We start from the raw sequence: 21,783 nt of genomic DNA, 5'->3' as shown, positions 1-21,783 counted from the left end.
ACTACTAAATTCAGATTATGTTGTACAAGAAGGTCTGCTCGTCACATGGAGCGAACAGACAGCTGGCAACTGATCTAATTTCTAAGAAAAAAAAGAACTGCCATCTTCTTCCGTCTCGATAAAGAAGGTAACAGCTGATATAACTGCGTACATTTTGATAAGCTCACGTCTACGGGAAGTATGCAAACGCTGTTAGGAAACATTAGCGAGTTATTGTGGAGCTTTCCTAATCAATGTTTGTGCAGCATTGCCGTTGGTGAAGGGACGTTTTCCCTCGCTTTGACATCTTCATCTTCGTAGGTGGCTCCGAAGAAGGTAACTCCGGCAACTAGAGCGGTCACAGTAAAGAATTGCGCCATGATTCGATATTGCATGTACTTCTGCGCTCCGAGTTTGTCACCAACAAAAGAGGACCTGAAAAGAAGATCGAAAGTTCAGTATCTTAAACAAATACTGTCAAGCACACTAAAAAAAGAATCAGAAGTGGACAGATCTAAAAAGCACCAAACTTCAAAACTCCATCTATTTCGCAAGCAAGTAACCTGTTTCTTAGAACAGTGGCATTGGCGATTCAGCCTTGATGTTTTCATTGTAGACGAATCTTCAATAATTACTTACATATTGCAGGAGAACCATTATCAATCGAAAGAAATGAGCAAGAGAGCGCAATAGTGTACCAAATTATTAGAAACGAAACTATTTAGTGAGGCACCCAAAGTTATTCACTGCCCAGGACTACAAAAGTACCAGCACTTTGAACAGCAAAGAAGAATAATATTAATAAGAAGAATAAAGGTCATCTTTATACTTGTTAGCCGAGCCTCTTGGAAAGGTATTGGTAGAGGACAAAGTAACTATTCATCATTCATATTATTCATCTGCGGTGAGTAAATACAAACTTTACATAGGCAGTCATCAGCATAGAACCTTTTTCCTGTAATTTTACTGGTCTATTCAATTCCTAGCAATTACTTCGAAATAAACAATATAAAAAATATAAAAGGTGAATCAGTCTCATGCAAGTACTTTCGTCGACGCAATCTTTACATTCAAATAGTTCGCAATTTATTGCTTAGCCAAGAATTTCTTAACTAAAGAGCGAAACTAAACTACATAACTATGAAGTAAAACACACTCTCAGACAAAAACATAACAATATAATCTATGTAGTTCAGACGACCGCTCAGAACAATGATCGCTCTGCCCGAAATTATCGATTCTATCGGTATCTTTCAAAGATACCTTTATTGATTTTTCATTCACATCTTTTAAAGCTTAATGAAATCCAGTGGTCGTGGACAAAGTACTTCATATGTAGTGAGCGGTGTTTGAAGAAAATAATGTGGTAAAGACTAGTAGCCGGCTAGTTGTTAAAACATGAACCTTCTCAAAAACGGCTGAAGTTTTTGCTTCGATACTGCGAGGTCGTTCGTGGAGCATACAAAAACAAGCTAAGATTTTGCTGTATCCACCGGACACAGCATCGAATACGTAACGTCTCCGAACTGTTCAGGGAAAAGTCGACGAAAGCCTCTTCACCGCTGCCCCATCAAAGCGAAAGCTAATAGTTTCGCTGCTGACCTTGTTACCGCCACATTTGAATATGCGCTTTATGTTTCTCCATGGCTGTGACTTAGAATGAGTTTAGTTCTTCGAGAAAAAAATACAAAAGAAAAAAGATTGAGATAGATGGATATAAAACAAGCAAATGATATTATTACTTAGCGAATAGTATAGAAAAAAGGTACCATTCTACATAACAAAATCCAACCTGAACATTCCAAGCAGAGCCAGAGTAGTAAGACCCATGCCTATAATAACAACTGGATTGCTTGTTGCCTGTGACACTACTCCACTCTTCTTTTTGCCACCAGTGTCTTTTCCGCTACTGAATCCGATATCGGTAGGAATAGCTGGTATCTGAAATTAGAAAAGCAAAAAGAATACTGAATCTGCACAAAGAAAGTAGTCGACGTAAGAGCAGTTTTTCCGAATTGTTCCTGTAAAGATTACAGTCGATCAAGATTAGAAAGCAAGAGAAATTACAACAGAAATTTTTAAGCTGTGAGCTCCTTATGCAATGTGACGAATCAGGTGTAATTTTCCCCCAGCATTAAAGCAACGTAAAAAAATATGCAGATTGTTATGCTATTTCTTGCTTCTGAATTAATGATGGAAATGATATATCCATCATGAATTAGAAGCATCAGATATATCAGGTAGTATCAATAAGCGAATTTTTAAGCCAGAAATTGCTAACCCTCTCCGAATCTTATGAACTTCCATTATATAAAGCGTAAAATTCTCCGTCCGATGCGAATTGCCACCGGGGAACGGTAAAGAGGGTTCCGGCGGATTCTCCGCGAATGCCTCCGAGACATAATGTGCCCAGTGGATATGCCGGCGGATACGCGAACATATCTCGACGAGGTCACGCTCCAGTCGTTCATGAAGACGCAGACAACCGCCATAGATGTCCTTCCTACCACAGAGACGCAGAAAACTGCGCAGTTACAAGGAAATATGTAAAGAAGAGTGATGCAAGCTGTCGAAATGACCGAATAAGTCAAAGAATAATAGCGTTAGATAGAAGTACATGGGATTTTGCATGGTGTTCAAATAAAGAAAGGAAATAAAGAAATAAAGAAAGTGAGTTTGTCTTTATATCACCTTCAGAAAGTCTAGAAATCTTACCAAATTTGAACTCTTTTTCTTCCTGTAAGTTCCCGGAAGTCAGAGATACAGAAGGTCCCTCTGTCCAGAAATAAGTTAGGCTACAAAAAAGCTTGGGAGTTACAGGATAACGTTAATTCTCTTCTTTTGAGTTACTTTTGAGAGCTGGAATTAACGAAAATTTTTATGCACGTAATTTGAAGCTATTAGCTATACATCCTTATCTCAAAATTCACGTGAGGATTTCTCTTGCTTCTGGTACGATTACTAAATTGAGATCACCTCACGTTATAAAATTGCAGTGAATGTGTCTGATTCTCCAGAACAATTCAACACATAGTGAATTATATCCTAGCCGGTGACGCAGCGGTGATTAGCGGTAAGTAAGCAGAGTCAATTATTTAGGTGCCAACGAAAGTGAATCTCTTTAGGACACGCACCATCGCTAATTGCCCTGACGAGACATGACCGGGGCATGCTGGAAATTCCGCCGGGACCCTCTTTACACGCACCCATTGCCACCTACACTCAGAGATCAGAAATCGAACAGTTGCAGAAGTCTATTAAAGGCCTATTAACGTCCATAGGATTGCTCAATGTATCGCACTGGGGAAATCTCGAGCTTGAGTGATAAATGATCTCGAGTTTGCATGATAAAATTTGAGGCTACATTTGACTGAGGGGAGAGAGCCACACATTCACCTCTGTAGTGAACGGTGATGAGGAGTGAAACAGGACGAGGAAGTCGTGGTACATTTGTATCACAAAGAATTGGAAATGAAAGGAAGAATTATAAGGACGGTAAAAACAGGACAAGAACAGCTGTTTTTTTTATACACCCATTACATTCTTTACATATGCCGATTAAGTGACGTATTTTCTAAGGTAATTTATAAAGTTCTACGATAATCTCCAACTTAAGAACACTCTTTCTTGACTAGATATTTTACCACTTTTTTACCATATTTACTTTTCCTATTAGAATCTGTGTTTAAAACAACAGTGTTACCGAGTTAAGAACAGCAAAGCCGGCAGCTCGCCCTGGTATAGTATGAATGGGAAAGGTAGCAACACCACTACCATTTATCCCAAGAAGACAATGTTTGTGGCAGAACTCACAACCGTAATACCGACCCCCCCCCCCCCCCCCCCCCCCCCCCCAATAAATCTAATAAGAATTCTTGCACTAGTTAAAGCTCTTCAGAGTAGAGGAAAAGCAAAAAGGAATTGTAGTGTTACCTGCAAATAGCGTAGATTGATATAACGGCCAAATACATGCAGATATCCTTTCTTTTAACAAGTGGCTCCCATTTTGGAAAAGGAAGAAACAATTCGAGTTTATGACCTACTGATCTAAAACCCACGGTTAAACCGATAGGTCGGCTCTTCAAAGCGATTAAGGTTATACAAAGGCGAAGAATTCCTCATCATGTCTGCTGCATCCGCAGTACAAGCAATGAAGTTAACTTATTGGACCGCAAAACAAGACAACTAAACCAAATTCAAAACAAGTCACCAAACAGTGCTACGTACATTTCGCGGCTGAACAAGATGAAGAAGAACCTCTCAACACAGTAAAATTACACACAATGGTAATAGCGCAATATATACACGACTAACATGGTTAACATGTCTACGGCTCTAATACCTTCCCTTGAGATGAACAAATCGCGTATGTCTTCATCTTCGGATCGACTTGCAATCGACGGAATTGTCGAGCCGTTCGAGTCGTTGTAGGCGGGTGGTTGGTGCTCGATCCTATCGTCCTTGTCATAGCATGGTGCCATCCTCCGAGAAAGTTGCCCTAGCGTTGACGCACGTGGTGTTCGTCGATAGCGCTGCAAAAATTCTGCAAATTTCTCCTTGATCCTTCCTCCTTGATTTCTTGAATGGTTCATTTCAAGACGTTCACAAAGCGTTCTACTCGATCATTTGACTGAGGATGGAAAGGTGGCGAACGAATGTGCTCGATTCCCTGCCTGTCGTAGAATTCCAGGAACTTCTTCGCTGTAAACTGCATCCCGTTGTCTGACACGATTACCCTGGGAATGGTGCGAACAACAATTTGAGTTCTCTCAACGTTACAGTTGTAGACGACGACGACATCTCGAAGACTTCTGGGCACTTCTAACACGCATCGACAACCAGGGTATATTCTACCATTCAGTAGTTTCGCATAGTCGATATGAATTTTATCCCAAGGTTTCTTCTCAGTGATCCAAAAATTGACAACTGTATACTTTGGCGCCTTCGCAGCTTCCTGACAGCTGTAGCAGCTTCTTCGATGTCTGTTAATGTTCGTCCAGTACACATATCCTCACGCGAGCATATTCATTCTCGCCATTCCTGGATGTCCTTCATGCAGTTGTTTCAATACTACTTCTTGAAGTGAGGTTGGCACGACGATTCTGTGGCCAAAATACAGGCATTCGTTCTGCACTCACAGTGCGTGAGTCAGAACCTTCCAGTTGTTGATTTGATAGGCTTACTTGGCCATGTTTCTGTATGCAGCATCCATATGACCTGCAATACATTTTCATCCTTCCTGGACTCTTCTTCAATAGCTTTCCTGGTAACGGGCAGTGCTTTCATAGCAGCACTCTGAGCGGTAAGAATGTCCCGTTCAATTCTGACTAAACTCCGTCGCCTTCGAGATCAAAGTCATATCCGAGAAGTATCAACTTCCATCGTTGTAGTCGATTCGCCGAGAATACGGGGACCATTTTCTTTGGTCCAAATATGTGTAGCAAAGGCTTGTGATCCATGCGGAGCTTGAATCGACGCATAATGTAACGGTGCAACTTCCGAACAGCGAATATCAGAGCGAGTCCTTCTTTCTCGATTTGACCGCAGTTCTTTGCTGCAGCGGTGAGGCTTCCGCTTGCGTGACACATTGCCTTCTCGGTCCCATTCAGCATCCTGTGCAGAATCACTGCTCCAATTCTATGGCCTGATGCATCGGCCGCGACAATTATATTCAGACTGGGATCAGAAGCGGGACTGAAGTGAGCTTTTCCTTGGCGTGATAGAAGGCTGCTTCACACCACTTGAACGGAACGTTCCTCTTCAACAAAGCATCCAGCGGTGGGCACAACTGTCCCATTTCCGCGACAAACGTTCCTTAGTAGTTGATCATATCAAGGAATGAGCAACCCTCTGCCACAATCTTACTGGCATCTTGACCTCATCTTCTCTGGTCATCAAAAAGTTGCACTTCTCCAATCGGACACAGAATCCGTATTCAGGGATTCTTCCGAATAGCGCTTCCAAGTTACGGCGATGTTCCTTTTGTGTGCGGCCTATCACGTCATCCAGATACGCAGCAGCTTCCAGTGCACAGATCATCGAATCCGTAATCTGCTGGAATGTGCCAGGTGCTGACTTCACGCCAAAAGGTAGACGGTTGCGTCATCAAGTCTAGCTATTGAGGTAAGCAGTAGTCAATGTGTTGCAGTTTGTGCTTGCCTACCGTTTGGATGCTTTTTCCAGGCTTTTTGATTTTTCCATGCTCTGAGGAAGGCGAAAACGCCGAAACGTTAGCTGTTAATAAATATCAATACCAATCTTGGCCAGAGCTCAAGCAAATCAATAAAAAAGGGTAGACGAACCTCTGCCACGTTCTTCGGTACTGGTATCTGGCGGATGACCTCGATCTTCTCTGGGTCAGGATGGCGTCCGTCCTTATCTATGATGTATCCGAGATAACGGATCTGAGCCATCAAAAAGTTACACTTTTCCAATCGGACGCGGAAGCCGTATTCGTGGATCCTTCCGAATAGCGCTTCCAAGTTATGGCGATGCTCCTGTTGTGGCCTGGGACTATCACGTCATCCAGATAGGCAGCTACGCCTTCCAGTCCACTTATCATTGAATCCATGATCTGCTAGAATATGCCAGGTGCTGACTTCACGCCGAAGGATAGACGATTGTAGCGATACAGTCCTCTGTGCGTATTAATTGTCGGCATTTCCTTCGATTATTCTACAACTTCCACCTGCAGATATGAAGCTGAATGGAGCACAACTTCATATCTGCAGGTGGAAAGGATAGCTGTTCACGAAGCTGAACAGATGATTGCTTCCCGAACACGTCCTCCGCAGTTGGAAATGGGTGCTGGTGCAACTGCAGCGCATCGCTTAATCTTGTCGAGAAGACAAACGGAATTCTCAACTTTTCTTCTTGACTACAACGATAGACTTGGCCAACTCTGAATGCTCCACTGTGGAGATCACTCCTTCAGCTACCAACCGGTCAATTTCAGCATCCAAATCTGGCGCGGAGACACAGGGTACTGGTGGCTTCTTCATGAAAACAGGTACTGCGTTGTCCTTCAACAACAACTTGAAATATCTGCCAAGTCCGCACTTGAATACTTCTGTGTATTGCTACTTCAAGTCTGCGATAATTTCCGCTCGGCTTGCTTCTTCTTTAATTACCATTCGGCTGCACTTCAAAATCTTTTTCTGCACAACATGACTTCCTTCCATGTCTGTGTTGTCCATCTTCAATGAGGTGAAAATCTCACATTCAGCAACGAGGTCTTCTATCATCAACGGCGCATTTTCTGCATGCGTACCTAGTCGACGGAGCATTCTGAGACGTACTTCACGGAGCAATGGATCTTGAAGTTCTGTTACGAACTGTAGCGTCTTCGTTGCCGTGTACTTCAGTCGACATAACAGGTCCTCAACGGCGGGCAGTTTCTTCTGAGACACTCGTGCCGTCGTCAAATCAATGTCTTCTTGGACGCAAACAGCATTTCCAGATCCCGACTGTTATCTCGAAGTCGACCTCGTGCGGTTGTTTCGATAGGTGTCATTACCATACCTGCGATATGCACCCTCGTCCAGCTTCATGAGGATCAAATTGCGCTTCTGGCTGTTCGACAAGGCTCAATCTCTGATGGGAGGACCGTATCTTTTGTACCAATTGGCGCATTTATGACCTGTCTCTTCATCAGACACAAACATTTGCACGTTCTTACTCAGATGATCGTATTGATCCTTGCTGACTTCCTGTTCTCTGAGCGGGTGCAAGGGCGGTGAACAGCGTCTTCTTCATGTTGAATCTGTATCTGCTCTTTCTTAACCTCCTTAAGACTTCTTCTGAGTCCTCTTTCTTCTTGATCCTGATCACCAGTTGTACTGTTCGCAGTACGAGCAGTGAAGTTGGTTTATTGGAGCCCAAAACTCAACAACTAAATTAAAACCAAAACAAGTCAAACCAAACAGTGCTACGTACATCTGAAGGGTGAACAAGATGAACAAGAACTTCCTAACACAGTTTACAAGTTGATTAATTAGTTTAGTTTAATTACATACAATGGGAATAGCGCAATATATACACGACCAACATGGCTAACATGTCTACGGCTCCAACATTGTTAGTAGCTAATAATCAGTAATACTACTAGTAACAGTAATATTAATTTTAGTAGTTACTGTGTAAAATCGCGGAAAACTTAAGCGGAGAGGTTTAATTTGAAGCCAGAACAGTTCGATCGTCATTTACTCCACTGATGGTGGACCAAGAAGAATAGACGAGGTGCCCCAAGGATCAAACTCCTGCTGAGCACCCAAACATTGTTCCCTTTTACAGGGGAAGAAGATTTATCGTATTATCAAACTCTAACACTTTGTAGTAATGATGGACGACGGAGTCCGAAAATCAGTTGAGACGATACCAATTAGCGTTCTTCTTGTTGATCATCCACCCATAAGAAGTCCTAGTGGTAACCAAAGAGTATCGCTACCAAGACAAGCAATAAAACTACAAACTACACAATCTTTGCTAAACACCATGTATTTGCCGGAATTCCAGAACATCAGCAGAAGAGTAGCGAAAATCAAACTAACTCCACTGTATCTCCCTTCGTTATTCATAGTTCGGCTCAATTGTTCAGGTGTTAGATGTTCTTTCTTCCATTCGTAAGAACCTTTTCGGGGCTCCTAAAACACAAATAATCGCTACTGGACTACCCGGAAGATTTGCTACATAGAACATATTGAGGGACGAATCATATTACCTCACGAACTCCAGCAGCGTTCATGAATACCTTGCGGAAAATGCCCATATTCGAGCGAAAGAAAGTGATCGACTTTAAAATATAATCCTAATTGGAAGCAACAATATTTTCCCCAGGCACAGTCAAATAAGAGGCGATATACGGTAAATGAACCGTGAAAAAAGGAGAAATATTACATAGAAACTTTATTCGCAGGTCGGTTGCGAAAACAAGACAAACGAAAGTAAAAAGGAGCAATACTCGTTTCAAAGAAGAACTATGAAAAATCTCAGGCTCAGAACTTTTTCTGTGCCTAATCGTTTTTATTTATGTGGGGGATGTAAGATTAATCGGATTTTTACATGTATGGAAGAACAAAGAAGAGAATAAAACAAGATAGTAAGAAAAGAAACACAAGATTCTAGAATTTTTCGAAATAACTCATACTGTAACAACCGAATGTTGTATTGAACTGTTCGATCTGACCGAAAAATGAGCTTGAATCATCATCACCTCCACCACCATCGAAACTAGGAAACAGTGGCGAATTCCTAAGTAGAAATGATAACATTTTCAATAGTTATTCATTAGCTCTACAACAATTTGGAATCGACGAAAATAACATGAAGAAGAAGTTCACTTATGTGTCAAGGAGACACCCGCATCACGATCTCGCGCAATTTTACTGGCCGTTTGAGATTCAGCATAAAAAAAGAGTACGAAGAAACAGCAAACTCCAACAGTGATGAAAACTACTCGCATCCTGTCGTGCATACGATTCATTGTTCCACTTCTGCAAACACAACATAAAAAAGATAAAGGATAAAGTCTGGCGTATCAATCCATTTAAGAGGCTCCAACGTTTTACTGCAATTCGTAATCGTTGAGGATTTGGAATTTAGCCTATACATTGACTAGCGCGGGCCAGCCGATGATCAAGTCAGTGTTTTTATCCTTCAAGACAAGTTTAGCACCAATTTATCGACTCTGGAATAATAAAAGGCTTCGTTTGCACTAAGGTGATTTCGAACCATCGACCGTGTGGATACAACAGACCTCTAACCGATTGCGCCAAACCCGCCTCAATGTAATATATAATGATGTAATATTGTGATAAGTAGTAATATGTAATGCATAATAATCATGTTATATAATGACGAGCTTATTCTGTCACGTGTGTGTGTGTGTGTATGTGTGTGTGTCTGTAAAAATCTGTAAAATAGGATTGGATGGGTCAAACAGCGTCGTAGAGCGGTAAACTGGGTCGCGAAGGGTCCCGCGGCGTCGGATTGGTGCGCAATAACTTCATGTGCACGTAGCAAGAGGTGAACGTGAAGTTGCAACCGTTTCATAGAAGTGGCTACTATCAGTGTTGCGTTTCACCTCTACGACTGCTCCGCTCGTCTATTTCTTTGCACGCTTCCCTCAAGTTCCCTTCCTCAGAAAGTGGAAACACGCATGCATTCAGCTGCTTAAATAGTAGCGAAGAGTTTACATGACCTGACGCAGAACGTTATCTTTATCAGTAGGATAATGTCCTTCACGTCATTTTAGGCTAAAACATCATTCTTTGATAACTCTTGGGGGGGGGGGGGGGGAAGCAGGAGGAAAGCCCATATTTCGAGTAATGTTTTCAAATTGTGTCTACATTATATTGTGTATTATTGTGTACATTATATTGTGAAAGAGCGTTTGAAGCTGAAGTTTGAATATTCTCCAAAAGTAGAAATAACGCGCTTAGAAAGAGAACTATGAAATATTTCGCCTTTGTTTATAAATAATAAAAAAAAGATGAGGAAAGATTGTTAGAGGTACGCAAGTCTAATTTCACAGAAAAGGGCACTAATATTGAATTTCGTTGATCAGTGAAGGGGAGCGAAGAGAACACCACAGAAAGTCTGAAGTCCGGCTTTAGCCGAACATTCAGACTGGTATAATATAATGTATAACATAGTTACATGATTCCAAGGCGCTAGGAGCTAGGTTAGATGATGAGATAGTCGGAGGCTGTGCTCCGACCCCCCTCATTTTTGGACTGTCGCCGAAAGGACCTCATTCATTTTTGGACGGTTGGCGAAAGGGACCTCTTCTCTTCTGCGCCGTTTGCGAAGGGATCCTCATTACTTGAGATGCACCCCACGAGCTAGAGCCCCTTTAGTTGAGGTATGTCCGGCTCCTCACTATCGCACTTATGTTCACAGCTGTTTGGCATAAAATGCAGTTGCAGAGCATGCCAGAATTGGTTTACCTGATTAGGGCCAACCAAATAGAGTTTACAGGAACAAAAAATGTAACCTTGCGCTGCTGAAAAGTTTTCCGGAACAATGTTTCGAAGATTCATAATGCTTAGACCGCAATAATCTTGTTAAGGTAACGGAAAAGGCCGATAAATGTATGTTGCAGGACTTGCAGGATTTTTAGAGAAAAAAAAATCATCAACGTCAAAAATGTCAAGACTCCTTCCTGCTAACACATGGGACTTAAGGCATCAACAAGATTGAGTGCGACATCATTACTTACTTGACTTAAACGCTTTGGATGTAACGGCATAATGTGGCTTATTTTCATCCTCGAAGTAAATCATCTTTGAACATATCTGAACCCTCTTCGATCTTCCACTAGAACTCGCATTAAATCTGTCCATCCGCCGCCGTCCCATTTTCTACGAAACATTGCAGGTCGCCTGACCAATCTGTCGAGGCCATGGTTCTTCAAATATTCTTTCACCTCTTACGTCCAAAACTTTCAGTTCAGGTGGTCTTTTCCATTTTTGATCGGGAAGCAACTTCGAGCCAGCTTGGGCAAGGCATGATTAGAGGTATGCTCAGTCTACGTGAGCGTTTACCTGCAACCTGTCGTAATGATGTGACTGGTTTGAAAATCCAAGCTGCCTTCGCATGAAACAGTTTTGATTAGGAAGGAGAATAGCTCGGCATGCTACTTCCGGTGACAAACTTTTGCTACTCCGAAGGAAAAAAGTATAGCAGTGCCAAAACGACCAGAAAAACTACTGACTACAATAATATGTAATCATAAGGAAAAAGAAAACAAAATACAGAAGCACCCCTCATATGCTGTAGCAATACATTTTTATTTGGTGCGCCGTTTGAGTTGCGATTTGTTTAATTTACCACATGAAGCCAGAGTCGTGCGCCACGTTATTTTACCTGCAAAACTGCTCGGAAGAACGGTTTCCGAAAGGCAACAAGTAACAGGGTGAGAGCCCACTATATGATGAGGCTACTATATGGGTTAAAACGGTTCGGTCAGTTTTATTGGTACTCTCGCCGTTTTAGGAACGCTTTCAGACTTCATGCATGTTCAAAACGTGACGCTTTCACAGTGGAAAACACTCTAAGACACTACGCCACGATCAACAAGAGCAATCAGCTATGACGGTGGGGATTCCACATTAGATATCTATAGATGGTGAATCATAATCGAAGCGACTGTCCCACCCACAGCTTTATAATCGTCGCCCATTCCCTAATCGATTGTCATGTACAAGTAGACGGAAGAAATACATACGCGACATATTCCGGTATATCACTCTTACGTTGATACAACCTTGTTAAGACGAGACAGAACCTCTGCCACTTTGTCGGGATTTCGCCATGATCTGAAAAGAAGAACTATAAAACTGACTCAGGAAAGAAGCTAACATTTTTGTGCTTAACTAGACAAATACCCAAGAAAATACCAAGAAACCAAAAAATGAGGGCCTAGTTCAAAATGCCGTTAGCTACAATGGCAAAGATTATCGCACCGTTTGTACATTAATTTAGCACAATACGGGAATATTTCCAATACTAACAGTCTTCAAGTGTTCGTGTCGTGGAATTAGTCAGTAAAAGAGACAATCTTGCCTTAGCCACAAGAGTAGTTTTCAAAAGGATATCTTTCATAGCTGTTTCTCTGGTGTATCATTACATAGCATCAATTTCATAAATTCTTTGGAATCGAGAAACTGCCTGATTGCACTGTTTCTGACTTGCGACTTTGTATTTGCGAAGAACTCAGTGAACTGGCCACCTCTCTTTTTCCCTGTAGTTGAATTTGTTCCAAGAATAATTAGAATTGTAACTGATGTTAACACCACCTAACAAGTACAAGGTCATCCACTAATGTCATATCTTTCCAGTTTCGAAAAATCGCCATAAAAGCGAAAAGCATATTAGAAAAAGCAAATTTCTTCCTTCTTAGTGAATTTTGCTGATAACGATAGTAACTAAATCCTAACATTCTCTGCCACAGAATGTTTCACTGTAGTATCGATAAAAATGCCTAACAGAAATGTAAGAGCAAACTGCGTGGAAGTACTTATTCTGTTCATTTTTAATACTATGTTGCAAAAGGATCTAAAGAATCTGCTGTGTCATCTCTGCATTAAGGAGCTGCTCAACCGCTACCCAAGAAAATACAAATAAAGCAATAAAGCCGAAACTGGAAAGCGCTGTGCTCATCACGCATCGCTTCCAGCGCAGCCGGTTGCGCATCAGAGCAAACAAGAACAGCGGTGAAAATTTGTAGAGTTGGGCAGTTAGGAAAACTGATGCTCCTCATGCACCAATAATGCGATAAAATCAGCATGCTATGGAAAATGACTAGTATATTCGTAATAGGCATACGCGTCAAAATCATCGTTTGTAATTTTTATTGGTCATGGAAGGAAATAAAAGAAGAATAAAAAATAGGAAAGCCGACAAAAGATAAGAGATGAAATCGATATATCGACAAAATGCTCATCATTCTTCGATTATGCTTTCGCGAACAGTGCTTTGAATGGTAGCTTTGTCCGAGAAACGAGCAAATTCTGAGAGATACAACAAACAAAAATATTTAAGTCATGCGAAAAAATGAATTGATGATGCAAGATGGATACCGTCAGCATCAAAAAACAGCCTTATCTGGAAAGTCTGGAGAAATCCTAGGAAAAAGGCGATTGAGGTTGATATGATCCATTACTATTTCCCCACCAGAAACAAAAAAAAAGTGTTTCTCTTACACACCGAAAAATTAGAAACCGTTGACGAGAAACGTCATATATTTTCCGTGCAAATTAACACATCGTTTCTTAATATCTTGCTAATTGAAGCTATGTTAGCGTGGAATACAAACGAGATTGATGTCGATCAAGAGATTATGGCCGATATGGACTTGGAACGTATATTTGCCCGTACAGGAGTCGTTCGAGCAAATGAACTGCATCAATGTTATTGTTTTTTTTAATCCATCACGCACGTTTGTAAGCACAAATTGCGTCTTTCAAACCTGTCTCCTAAAAACTTCAGCGCGTTTGCCGACTCCTTGATTCTCATTTTCTAATCAGTGTTCAAAGGATCATATGACAATTCGTGGCTATGCGTATTGCACGTTTATGGTAAAAAAAAATGTAAAGGACCTCAGAGAAATGATATCATAAAGGAACATGTTGGATCATATCTCACTGCAATCGCAAATTACAAAAAAAAATACACATTTATTGCAGCAAAATTCCATTGGAAATGCAGCTGCGAGTTAACAGGTTAAAATTCCCATTCTTAACGTTAGGAAAATTAGGAAAATTACGTAAAAATTACGTAATTACGGAAAAAAATAGAGGGAGTTTTAGACGTAAACGATATATTTTTTTCGAAGACCTGTACAATTACTCCAATGTAAGCCGCCGAAGTGTTTCTCTTTTCAACAGCAACCTCAGGGTGCCTTCTTCTGGACTTTGCAAATTTTCATCAGCCAATGTTTGTAATGGCAACGACGTTCACTTTCCAAAAAAGAGATCAAGAAGCAACAGAAATAAAATCATAACAAATCTTCACCAGCGTCTGAGCTCTGGACTCTCTGTGATTTCATTTGCGCTTCAAATTTTGCCTTCGTCATGTATCCGGTAGGTGCTTCCTTTACCGCTTGCCCTTTTGTCTACAAGTGAAGAAGTTACGAAAATGCGATGCTACACAAACAGTGTTCTACAAAAATGATAGTTAAAGAATAATGTATGTAATGAAATCATAGCAAGGTATATAATACGAACAGTCGCGCTATATAACAAATTTGGCTCATTAAATCAAGAATGTATGAGTAGTCGCCACCGAGCGTGTCCAACCCTCGTAATCTCGTGTGCCGCGATGCAAGCCTTTCATCTGCTTGACACGTACTTCCTCTTATCTGTCATGTATCAATGCAAAGTAAATCATATGTATTTGTCTAAACACATTTCGCACCGACTACAGTCAGTGTCGAACACGTTGTGTTTGCATCATACGCTACGTCTTCGGGCGAAAAAAGCCTGTTTTCTAGTCCATGGGACGACTCACCGTCAAGACAACGGCGCCGAAAAACTCTTCGGAGCACTAAATCTTTCGTGAATGACCACTTTCAGTTTTTTTCCTCTCAGTAATGCACGAATAGGACTGCACTGTCTTGGCAGAATCTCCTTCCACTAGTTTCGTAGCTCGTTCTATGATAGGGTATCTATATAATTTTAGTCGGTAAAAGCTATACTTTTTCCCACTAGCGAAAAAAAGATTAAACCAAAGAAAACAAAATTCCACTGGAATTACAAATACGAAGAATGTCAACCATGTAGAACTACAAGAAAAAAAGGTAACCATCTGATTTCTGTAATCGACAATGCTGATCACGGATATACGTGATCCGCAGACGATATCTCCCAACAACAACGACCGATTTGATAATTTTCCTGCCCATTCCTTACAAAACTACCACTTTTACTTAGTGTTTGCGAAAACTGCGAGATTTTTTGTAGTATATGGATCTGCTAGAAAATGTCTTCAAGGAATCATCGATATTACTGATATTGACTTGTTTTCGTCATATTAACAATGGAAATGTCACAACTGAAGTCTTTTTTTATACACCAATCACAATTTTCACATCTGCCAAGGAACATTCGCTCTTTCGGAGGTAACTTCTAGGACTTCTAAGATAATAGGTAGGAAGATTCCTTCCCAATCGAACCGGGGCAACCGCCTTGCAAGCATTCTATCGCTGGACCACCGTTAAAAGCAGCATACCACGAAATTAGGATGAGATTAGGATCTCTCACAGGCAATATAGGGTTTGGGGTGTAGATTACCAGTACGAACGTGTTGACGCTCAATTCCAACTAATTGTTCTGAAAAACGGCGTGGAAAACTACCTTACTATACGAATTCCCTTCAGTACGAGACACCTTATAACGTCGCTTTTGTACAAGCGTCAGTTTCCGCAGAAGGGTATCCATTGATTTTACTTGAATATATGCTACTGGAAAAACCTCATTGATAATCGTGAGCTGGTTCGCGAATGAGACGAATCTACAAGGGTGCGCTTCAGAAGGGGTTTCATGGGAAAAAAGTGCCATCTAAATCCACTTAAACGGCTGCGCGAGCGGTCGCGCCGCGACGGCCTGCCAGTTCTGCCAAATCAGCGGCCCTTCACAAGCGTGACGGTCTTTAGCGTTAAAAGGCACTCTTAGCTATTCGATAGGAGGTAAACAGGTGAAAGTGATAACTTCAACCTTCGCTACATCTGCTATATCGCCTATTCTAGCTTTGTCTGTTAGCTAAGGTAAGCTATTCCCGGATATGTATTCTATGTTGTGACTTCTTTCACACTTGAGTAGTCTTTATTTCTTGACATGTGCTAGCATGGAGTTGTTTTTGGCAAGAATATTAATGATTCGTGACTTCTTCAACTCACGGTTGGCACAATCCTTTATTAACGCATTCCTTATGTAGCTAAAAATTGGGTTTCTTTTACGAGTTGTTGCCATGTGTCCACACATTTCCACTGATGTTTATCTTTCCCCTTTAGAGATTGCATTCCACTTTACTCTCCTTCGTTGCTGAAATCATTTCACTTCTTCTCTGAACTGCCCTGCATTGACATCCATATAATCGCTTTTAATTATTCAATTGCCGAAGATATGACTTTTAATTGTACGACTCCGAAATAAAGAGACACTCAATAACAATAACAATGCATTTGACAAGTTGACACCCTTATAATACCTATAATAAATTATAAGGCAAAGTAGATGGAGTGAAAAGAATTAAGGACGTAGATGGACGTTGACGAATCGTTGTAATACACAAAAATCACTGTGAATTCCACGAAATTCTTACTTCAAACGATTGCAGATCATTATCCCAGTAAAATATTGTGCTCTCCGAAAAACTTACCTTCGGCAATTCAATAATTGGAAGCGATTATATGGAAACTAGGGCTAGGATGACGACCTGTACTTATAACGCAGGTGCGCTTGCATCGGAAGCGGCGATCGAAGATCTGATGATGCATGAAGATTAAGTACGACGTCATCGGACTGACCGAGACGAGACGACGCATCTCTCTCAACGCCGTATATGAAACTGGAGAAGAACTGTTCTTAGGAACATGCGACAGTAGAAGTGTTGGTGGAGTTGGCGTCCTCGAGTATGGCAAAGAACATGGACTCTTAGGAACAACTTACGACTCGAATCGGACGTCTGCGGATGAGAAGATATGGTCAAGGAAGAAGAAGTCGAAGCTTTCTATATGGACCTGGAGAAGTTCTATCGAGAAGATCATGCCTTCTACAAGGTCATAATTGGCTACTTGAACGCCAAAGTTGGCCCAAGAAGAGCACCTGAGGAACTTTACATCGGGACCCACGGCCTACAATGGAATGAACAGGAGGATAGGCTCTCCGAGTTTATCATGACGACTAAGACCATCCATGAGAACTCGCAATTCCAGAAGCCCTCCTCTCTACGCTGGACGTGGGAATCACCCGGTGGAGGGTATCATAATGAAATTAACCACATCATCGTCAGCAAAATGTTTTGCCTGACGGATGTCGCTGCTTTACCAAAGTTTTATACGGGATCGGACCATCGTCTTCTTCGAGGAAGATTTTCGTTCACAAGGAGAGGAAAAAAAGCCGCGAAGTTCACTAAGCGAACTCCCAGAATCATCATCGACTAGGAACTCTTCGCTTCGCTTGTCGGCTTTTTGGAAGATACCGTCATGGACAACGTCGACGACGAATATGAACGGCTTGTAGAACATCTTCACGACTGTACAAGGAAAGCGAGGAGTTTCAAAACCACAAAGAGACGAAAACTTTAGAGCTGATACGTCAGCGCGGAGCTGCACGAGCTGCAGGCAACCAATAACTCACGTCCGAGCTCGCAATGGTTTGCAGAGAGGCGATAAAGGAAGACCTCAGAGAGAAAAGCAGAAGTGTTGGCTGAAGAGATGCAGATGCGGGCAGAGTATTCGCTACGCCCGTCGGAACTTCGCCAATCGTAAAACAACAATGACTGCTTTCCGGACCCTATATGGAACAACTACAGCATCGAAAAGGGCGATGGAAAAGGTCACTCACGACTTGTACTCAGACTATATCTGCGACGCAACTGTGAGCGAGAGGAAAACCAGTGGGACCTCATTTGCTGACACCTGCGGTGCTTATATCTGGGCTTGAGGAATTGAGCTTGATTGCACCCATACGCTTCATTTACATCCCCTAACTCCATTTTTTCGTGGAGAAATAACATCGCCGATTTCGTGGTTTACCGCCTTTAATATATTCAAATACGCTGCATTTGCACGCGCTGAAACCTACCACTTGTAGGGCAATGCAGAAACGAGTTAAAGTTGAAAGAAAGAAGACCAATTATGTCATGTCATGGAAGACTCTTGAATTAGACGCGGTGACTGGCAAATGTCAATGAAGTATACACTTTCGGATCTAGATGATCAAGACCGTACACTTTCATGGATATGCGAAATTAGCCAAAGTAAATCAACTGACAATGACTCGATGTCGAAACTTTCCAAAGCAAAACCTGTACAGATCGATTGTATGCGTCTGAAATCTTGTCCGCAAATGTTCTTGCCGATGCAAAAGAAGGCACGCGTCGACACAAGACTGCCCGAAGAGGTACAAATTTGAGATACAACAACATTCTGAAAATAATTGCAACATTCAAGACCAGCTCCGACTCTTACAATTACAGTATAGTTACAAGTTACAAGTATAATTAAAAAAAACAAGGAAAAAAAGCGCACTGAAAGTTAGTTTTAAATGGGGAATTTTTTAAAAGTGACAACACAGGACTGTTATCATGCGGTAGATGAAGAGTACAGTCAGCGTATTATGTAGTCGGGTCAAGACGACATGAAGCTGTGCATGAGCGGTGGAGCCTAGCGGTTAGGGTCCCACTCGATCCACCGCTTAATATCGTCTTGGACCCAACTATAACATGACGACGCAACGCGTCCTCGATGAAGTCGTTGACAGAGTTTCCTCTACGGTGTGCGAAACTCCTTTCTGTTGGCTCCTCATAGTAGGACTCTATTTTTTTTTCGTACAATAATGTATAAATAGGCTTATTTACCTCTAACAAATTCCTTTTCCATCAGTAAATCTTTTGTTTTAGTTCTCGGATGCCTCTAAGACCTTAGTTGGTGGGGATTCAATTTCTGTTCTTTCTTTTTGTTCATCTGTGCATGACCAGCGTTTCTTGTAATAAAAAAAATCATAGTAAAATTTCAAAGACAGTCCTAAAAGAAGGCTAACTATATAGTTTGGAGGAATTAGATCTTATATAAGTAATAGTCTGAACATCCGGCTAAAGCCAGACTTCAGACCTTCCATGATGTTTGCTTCGCTTCCCTTCACTGACCAATGAAAATTAATAGTAGCGTGATTTTCTGTGAAATTAGATTTGTGTTATTCAAACAACGCTTCCTTACTTTTTTTTGATGATAAATAAGGGCGAAAGATTCCATAGTTTTCCTTCTAGATGCATTTTATTTCCACATTTTGAGAATATTCAAACTCCATCGTCAGAGACTACTTTGATAAAAATACAATATAGACACAATTCGAAAGCATTACTCGAAGGATGTTCCTCCTGATTTCTCCCAACAGTTATCACAGAATGATTTTTAACATAAAATGACGTGAACAACATCAACTGATAAAGAACTGATAAAGATAAGTGTCACATCAGATACTGTAAACTGTTGGGTACTATTTAATTAATTAATTAATTTAAGCAGCCGTTTGGGGGATGTTTCCACTTTCTGAAGAAGGAGTAACACCAATTTGAAGCAAACGTGCAAGGAAACAGATACGCGGAGGGGTCATAGAGCTACAATACAATGCAAGAAATGCAGTGGCCATGGACGTGAAACGGGTGCAACGTCTAATTTACCTTCCGCGACATCCGCTCGAAGTTATTGCGCAAGAATTCGACGCGCCGATGCGGACGGACGGACACGTGCGCGCACACGCACGCACACACACACACACACACACACACACACACACACACACACACACACACACACACACACACACACACACACACACACACACACACACACACACACACACACACAATATACATATATAAGCATATATATGTATATATCCCAGGGTCTCCTTGAATCAAGAGAAACTTCTGAATCTGGTGAAAAGTGGTTTTCCTCATACTAAGAATGCGAAGGATGGAAATCGTGTGCAGTTAAAAAATGAGGTAGAGTTCAAACCTTCCTGAACAAAGATCTTAGCTGCGCCCCAGAACCAAAACAAACGATAAAACTAAAGGAAGAAGGCCGTGCAATGCTATTCATATGCTATGCACTATCATAAAAGAAAGAAAGAAAAATGAAAAGCAGAAAGGAGGCGCGACAGTTTTTTTGCCTACTGTAGAGAGAGTTGAGTGTAAACCTACTTTAGAGCACCCTTCTCTTCTGTAGAAAATGACGGTGGCTGACATTGCAGTAACTGGCGACTATCTAGTGATGTCTGCCTCGCACAACCTATCAGAAACTTGTGCGTTCCTGGTGTACGTTTGATATGTATTGATTGGTATACTGAACTACAATGGAGTCAAGAAACAGCAGCCACTATGTTGAAAATGGGATGTATTGCCATAGTTATTATCCGAACAGGATAAACTATGATCATACAATACTGCCATGATGGAGTACGTGCGACACGTGAGAGGAAAAGATGATGGAAAACGAGAGGAAAACCGCTGTAACAAGGCAATTCTCAGTAGTGTAACCTACTCGAAAATGAAAGAAAACAACAAAGAACAACACGAAGTGAACCACAGAGATGTATCGAGTCTAGACGGCTGCGATTCGCATTGATCACTCAAATAACATGGATTTGACTCCAGCCTACTGCAAAGGAATTGTGTAGATGGTCATAGGTGCGATAAAGAGCCGGGCCCTCTTCAGGTGAAGGGGATGGGGTGGAGTTCAAGGATCTCATTAGGAAGGTGAAGGGAGTCCTTTTAGCCAACTGTCTGAAAGGAGTCTCACCGCCAACCGTCCCGAAGTGAAAGGGGTCCCTTCGCCAAGCGTCTAAAAGTGAAGGGAGTCGGAGCACTACTATCCGACTATCGCATCTATGTAGATGGTAACCCCCGTATCACTTTTCGATATATGTACCATTTTGTGGCGATGCCTCACGCGGTCGTGGTGCCACTTGCTCGACCATGTAAAGTGCGAGAGCGCGCTATTGCTACACATATGGATGAGAACTATACTTCGACTCTTCAAATGGTTCTAGCACACGGATAATGAGTAAGGATTTCTATCATTACTGTTATTATTTACCAGTCTGAATGTCCGGCTAAAGCCGAACTTCAGACTTTCTGTGGTTTTAGCTTCGCTCCCCTTCACAGATCAATGAAAGTTAATAGTAATGGAATTTTCTATAAAAGTGGATGTGTTTTTTCTAAACAAAGCTTTCCTTCTCTTTTTTATTATAATTTAAGGCTAAAGATTACAAAGTTTTCCTTCTAAACGCGTCAATTCTGCATTTGGAGAAGATTCAACCGTCAGCTTCAAACACTCCTTCGATACCAAAATAATATAGATACATTGCCCATGTTCGACTGTCTTTGAATCGGCATGTTGAAACGTAGTTTTCAAAAATTCTTTGATTTTCTAGGCTCTGACGGATGCAATAACGCCGGAACGTTAGCTGTTGTTTAATAAAGACGATCAATACCAATCTTGGCTACAGCTCAAGGAAAATCAATTAAAAATATAGATACAAATTGAAAGCATTACTCGAAGTATGGGTGTTCCTTCTGATT

General features: G+C 41.4%; 4 protein-coding genes across 6 annotated transcripts; all 4 read right to left on the bottom strand.

The window, feature by feature from the left end:
* Positions 1 to 230: 230 nt before the first annotated feature.
* Positions 231 to 8,746, bottom strand: RB195_018380 (uncharacterized protein; the record flags this gene model as incomplete). 3 transcript variants are annotated; one of them, XM_064185809.1, is made up of 7 exons in its annotated part: positions 5,806 to 6,033; positions 6,282 to 6,486; positions 6,922 to 7,048; positions 7,110 to 7,175; positions 7,250 to 7,379; positions 8,529 to 8,621; positions 8,699 to 8,746. In XM_064185809.1, the coding sequence occupies 7 exons, from the start codon at positions 8,744 to 8,746 to the stop codon at positions 5,806 to 5,808; spliced, it is 897 nt and encodes a 298-aa protein (XP_064041690.1). The 3 variants fall into 3 exon arrangements, with proteins under 3 accessions (XP_064041691.1, XP_064041694.1, XP_064041690.1); XM_064185811.1 differs by lacking the exons at positions 5,806 to 6,033; positions 6,282 to 6,486; positions 6,922 to 7,048; positions 7,110 to 7,175; positions 7,250 to 7,379 and adding exons at positions 231 to 414; positions 1,772 to 1,920 and having other exon boundaries at positions 8,699 to 8,722; XM_064185810.1 differs by lacking the exons at positions 5,806 to 6,033; positions 6,282 to 6,486; positions 6,922 to 7,048; ... (2 more) ...; positions 8,529 to 8,621; positions 8,699 to 8,746 and adding exons at positions 231 to 414; positions 1,772 to 1,920; positions 3,114 to 3,195; positions 4,294 to 4,460.
* On the bottom strand, positions 4,568 to 5,265 carry RB195_018382 (uncharacterized protein; the record flags this gene model as incomplete). Its single annotated transcript, XM_064185813.1, has 3 exons — positions 4,568 to 4,940; positions 4,995 to 5,081; positions 5,135 to 5,265. 3 exons carry the CDS (start codon positions 5,263 to 5,265, stop codon positions 4,568 to 4,570), a joined length of 591 nt encoding a protein of 196 aa, XP_064041693.1.
* Positions 5,307 to 5,591, bottom strand: RB195_018381 (uncharacterized protein; the record flags this gene model as incomplete). Its single annotated transcript, XM_064185812.1, has 1 exon — positions 5,307 to 5,591. The coding sequence occupies one exon, from the start codon at positions 5,589 to 5,591 to the stop codon at positions 5,307 to 5,309; it is 285 nt and encodes a 94-aa protein (XP_064041692.1).
* A 352-nt stretch (positions 8,747 to 9,098) lies between the features above and the next one.
* On the bottom strand, positions 9,099 to 18,627 carry RB195_018379 (uncharacterized protein; the record flags this gene model as incomplete). The annotated part of the gene is made up of 5 exons (XM_064185808.1): positions 9,099 to 9,228; positions 9,318 to 9,470; positions 12,206 to 12,296; positions 14,494 to 14,593; positions 18,508 to 18,627. 5 exons carry the CDS (start codon positions 18,625 to 18,627, stop codon positions 9,099 to 9,101), a joined length of 594 nt encoding a protein of 197 aa, XP_064041689.1.
* Positions 18,628 to 21,783: the final 3,156 nt, after the last annotated feature.

This window comes from Necator americanus, chromosome II, assembly GCF_031761385.1.
Source record: "Necator americanus strain Aroian chromosome II, whole genome shotgun sequence".
In the NCBI taxonomy this organism is placed as follows: Eukaryota; Metazoa; Nematoda; class Chromadorea; order Rhabditida; family Ancylostomatidae; genus Necator; species Necator americanus.
The sequence above is the reverse complement of the archived record's forward strand: the minus strand, read 5'-3'. Positions and strand labels throughout refer to the sequence as shown.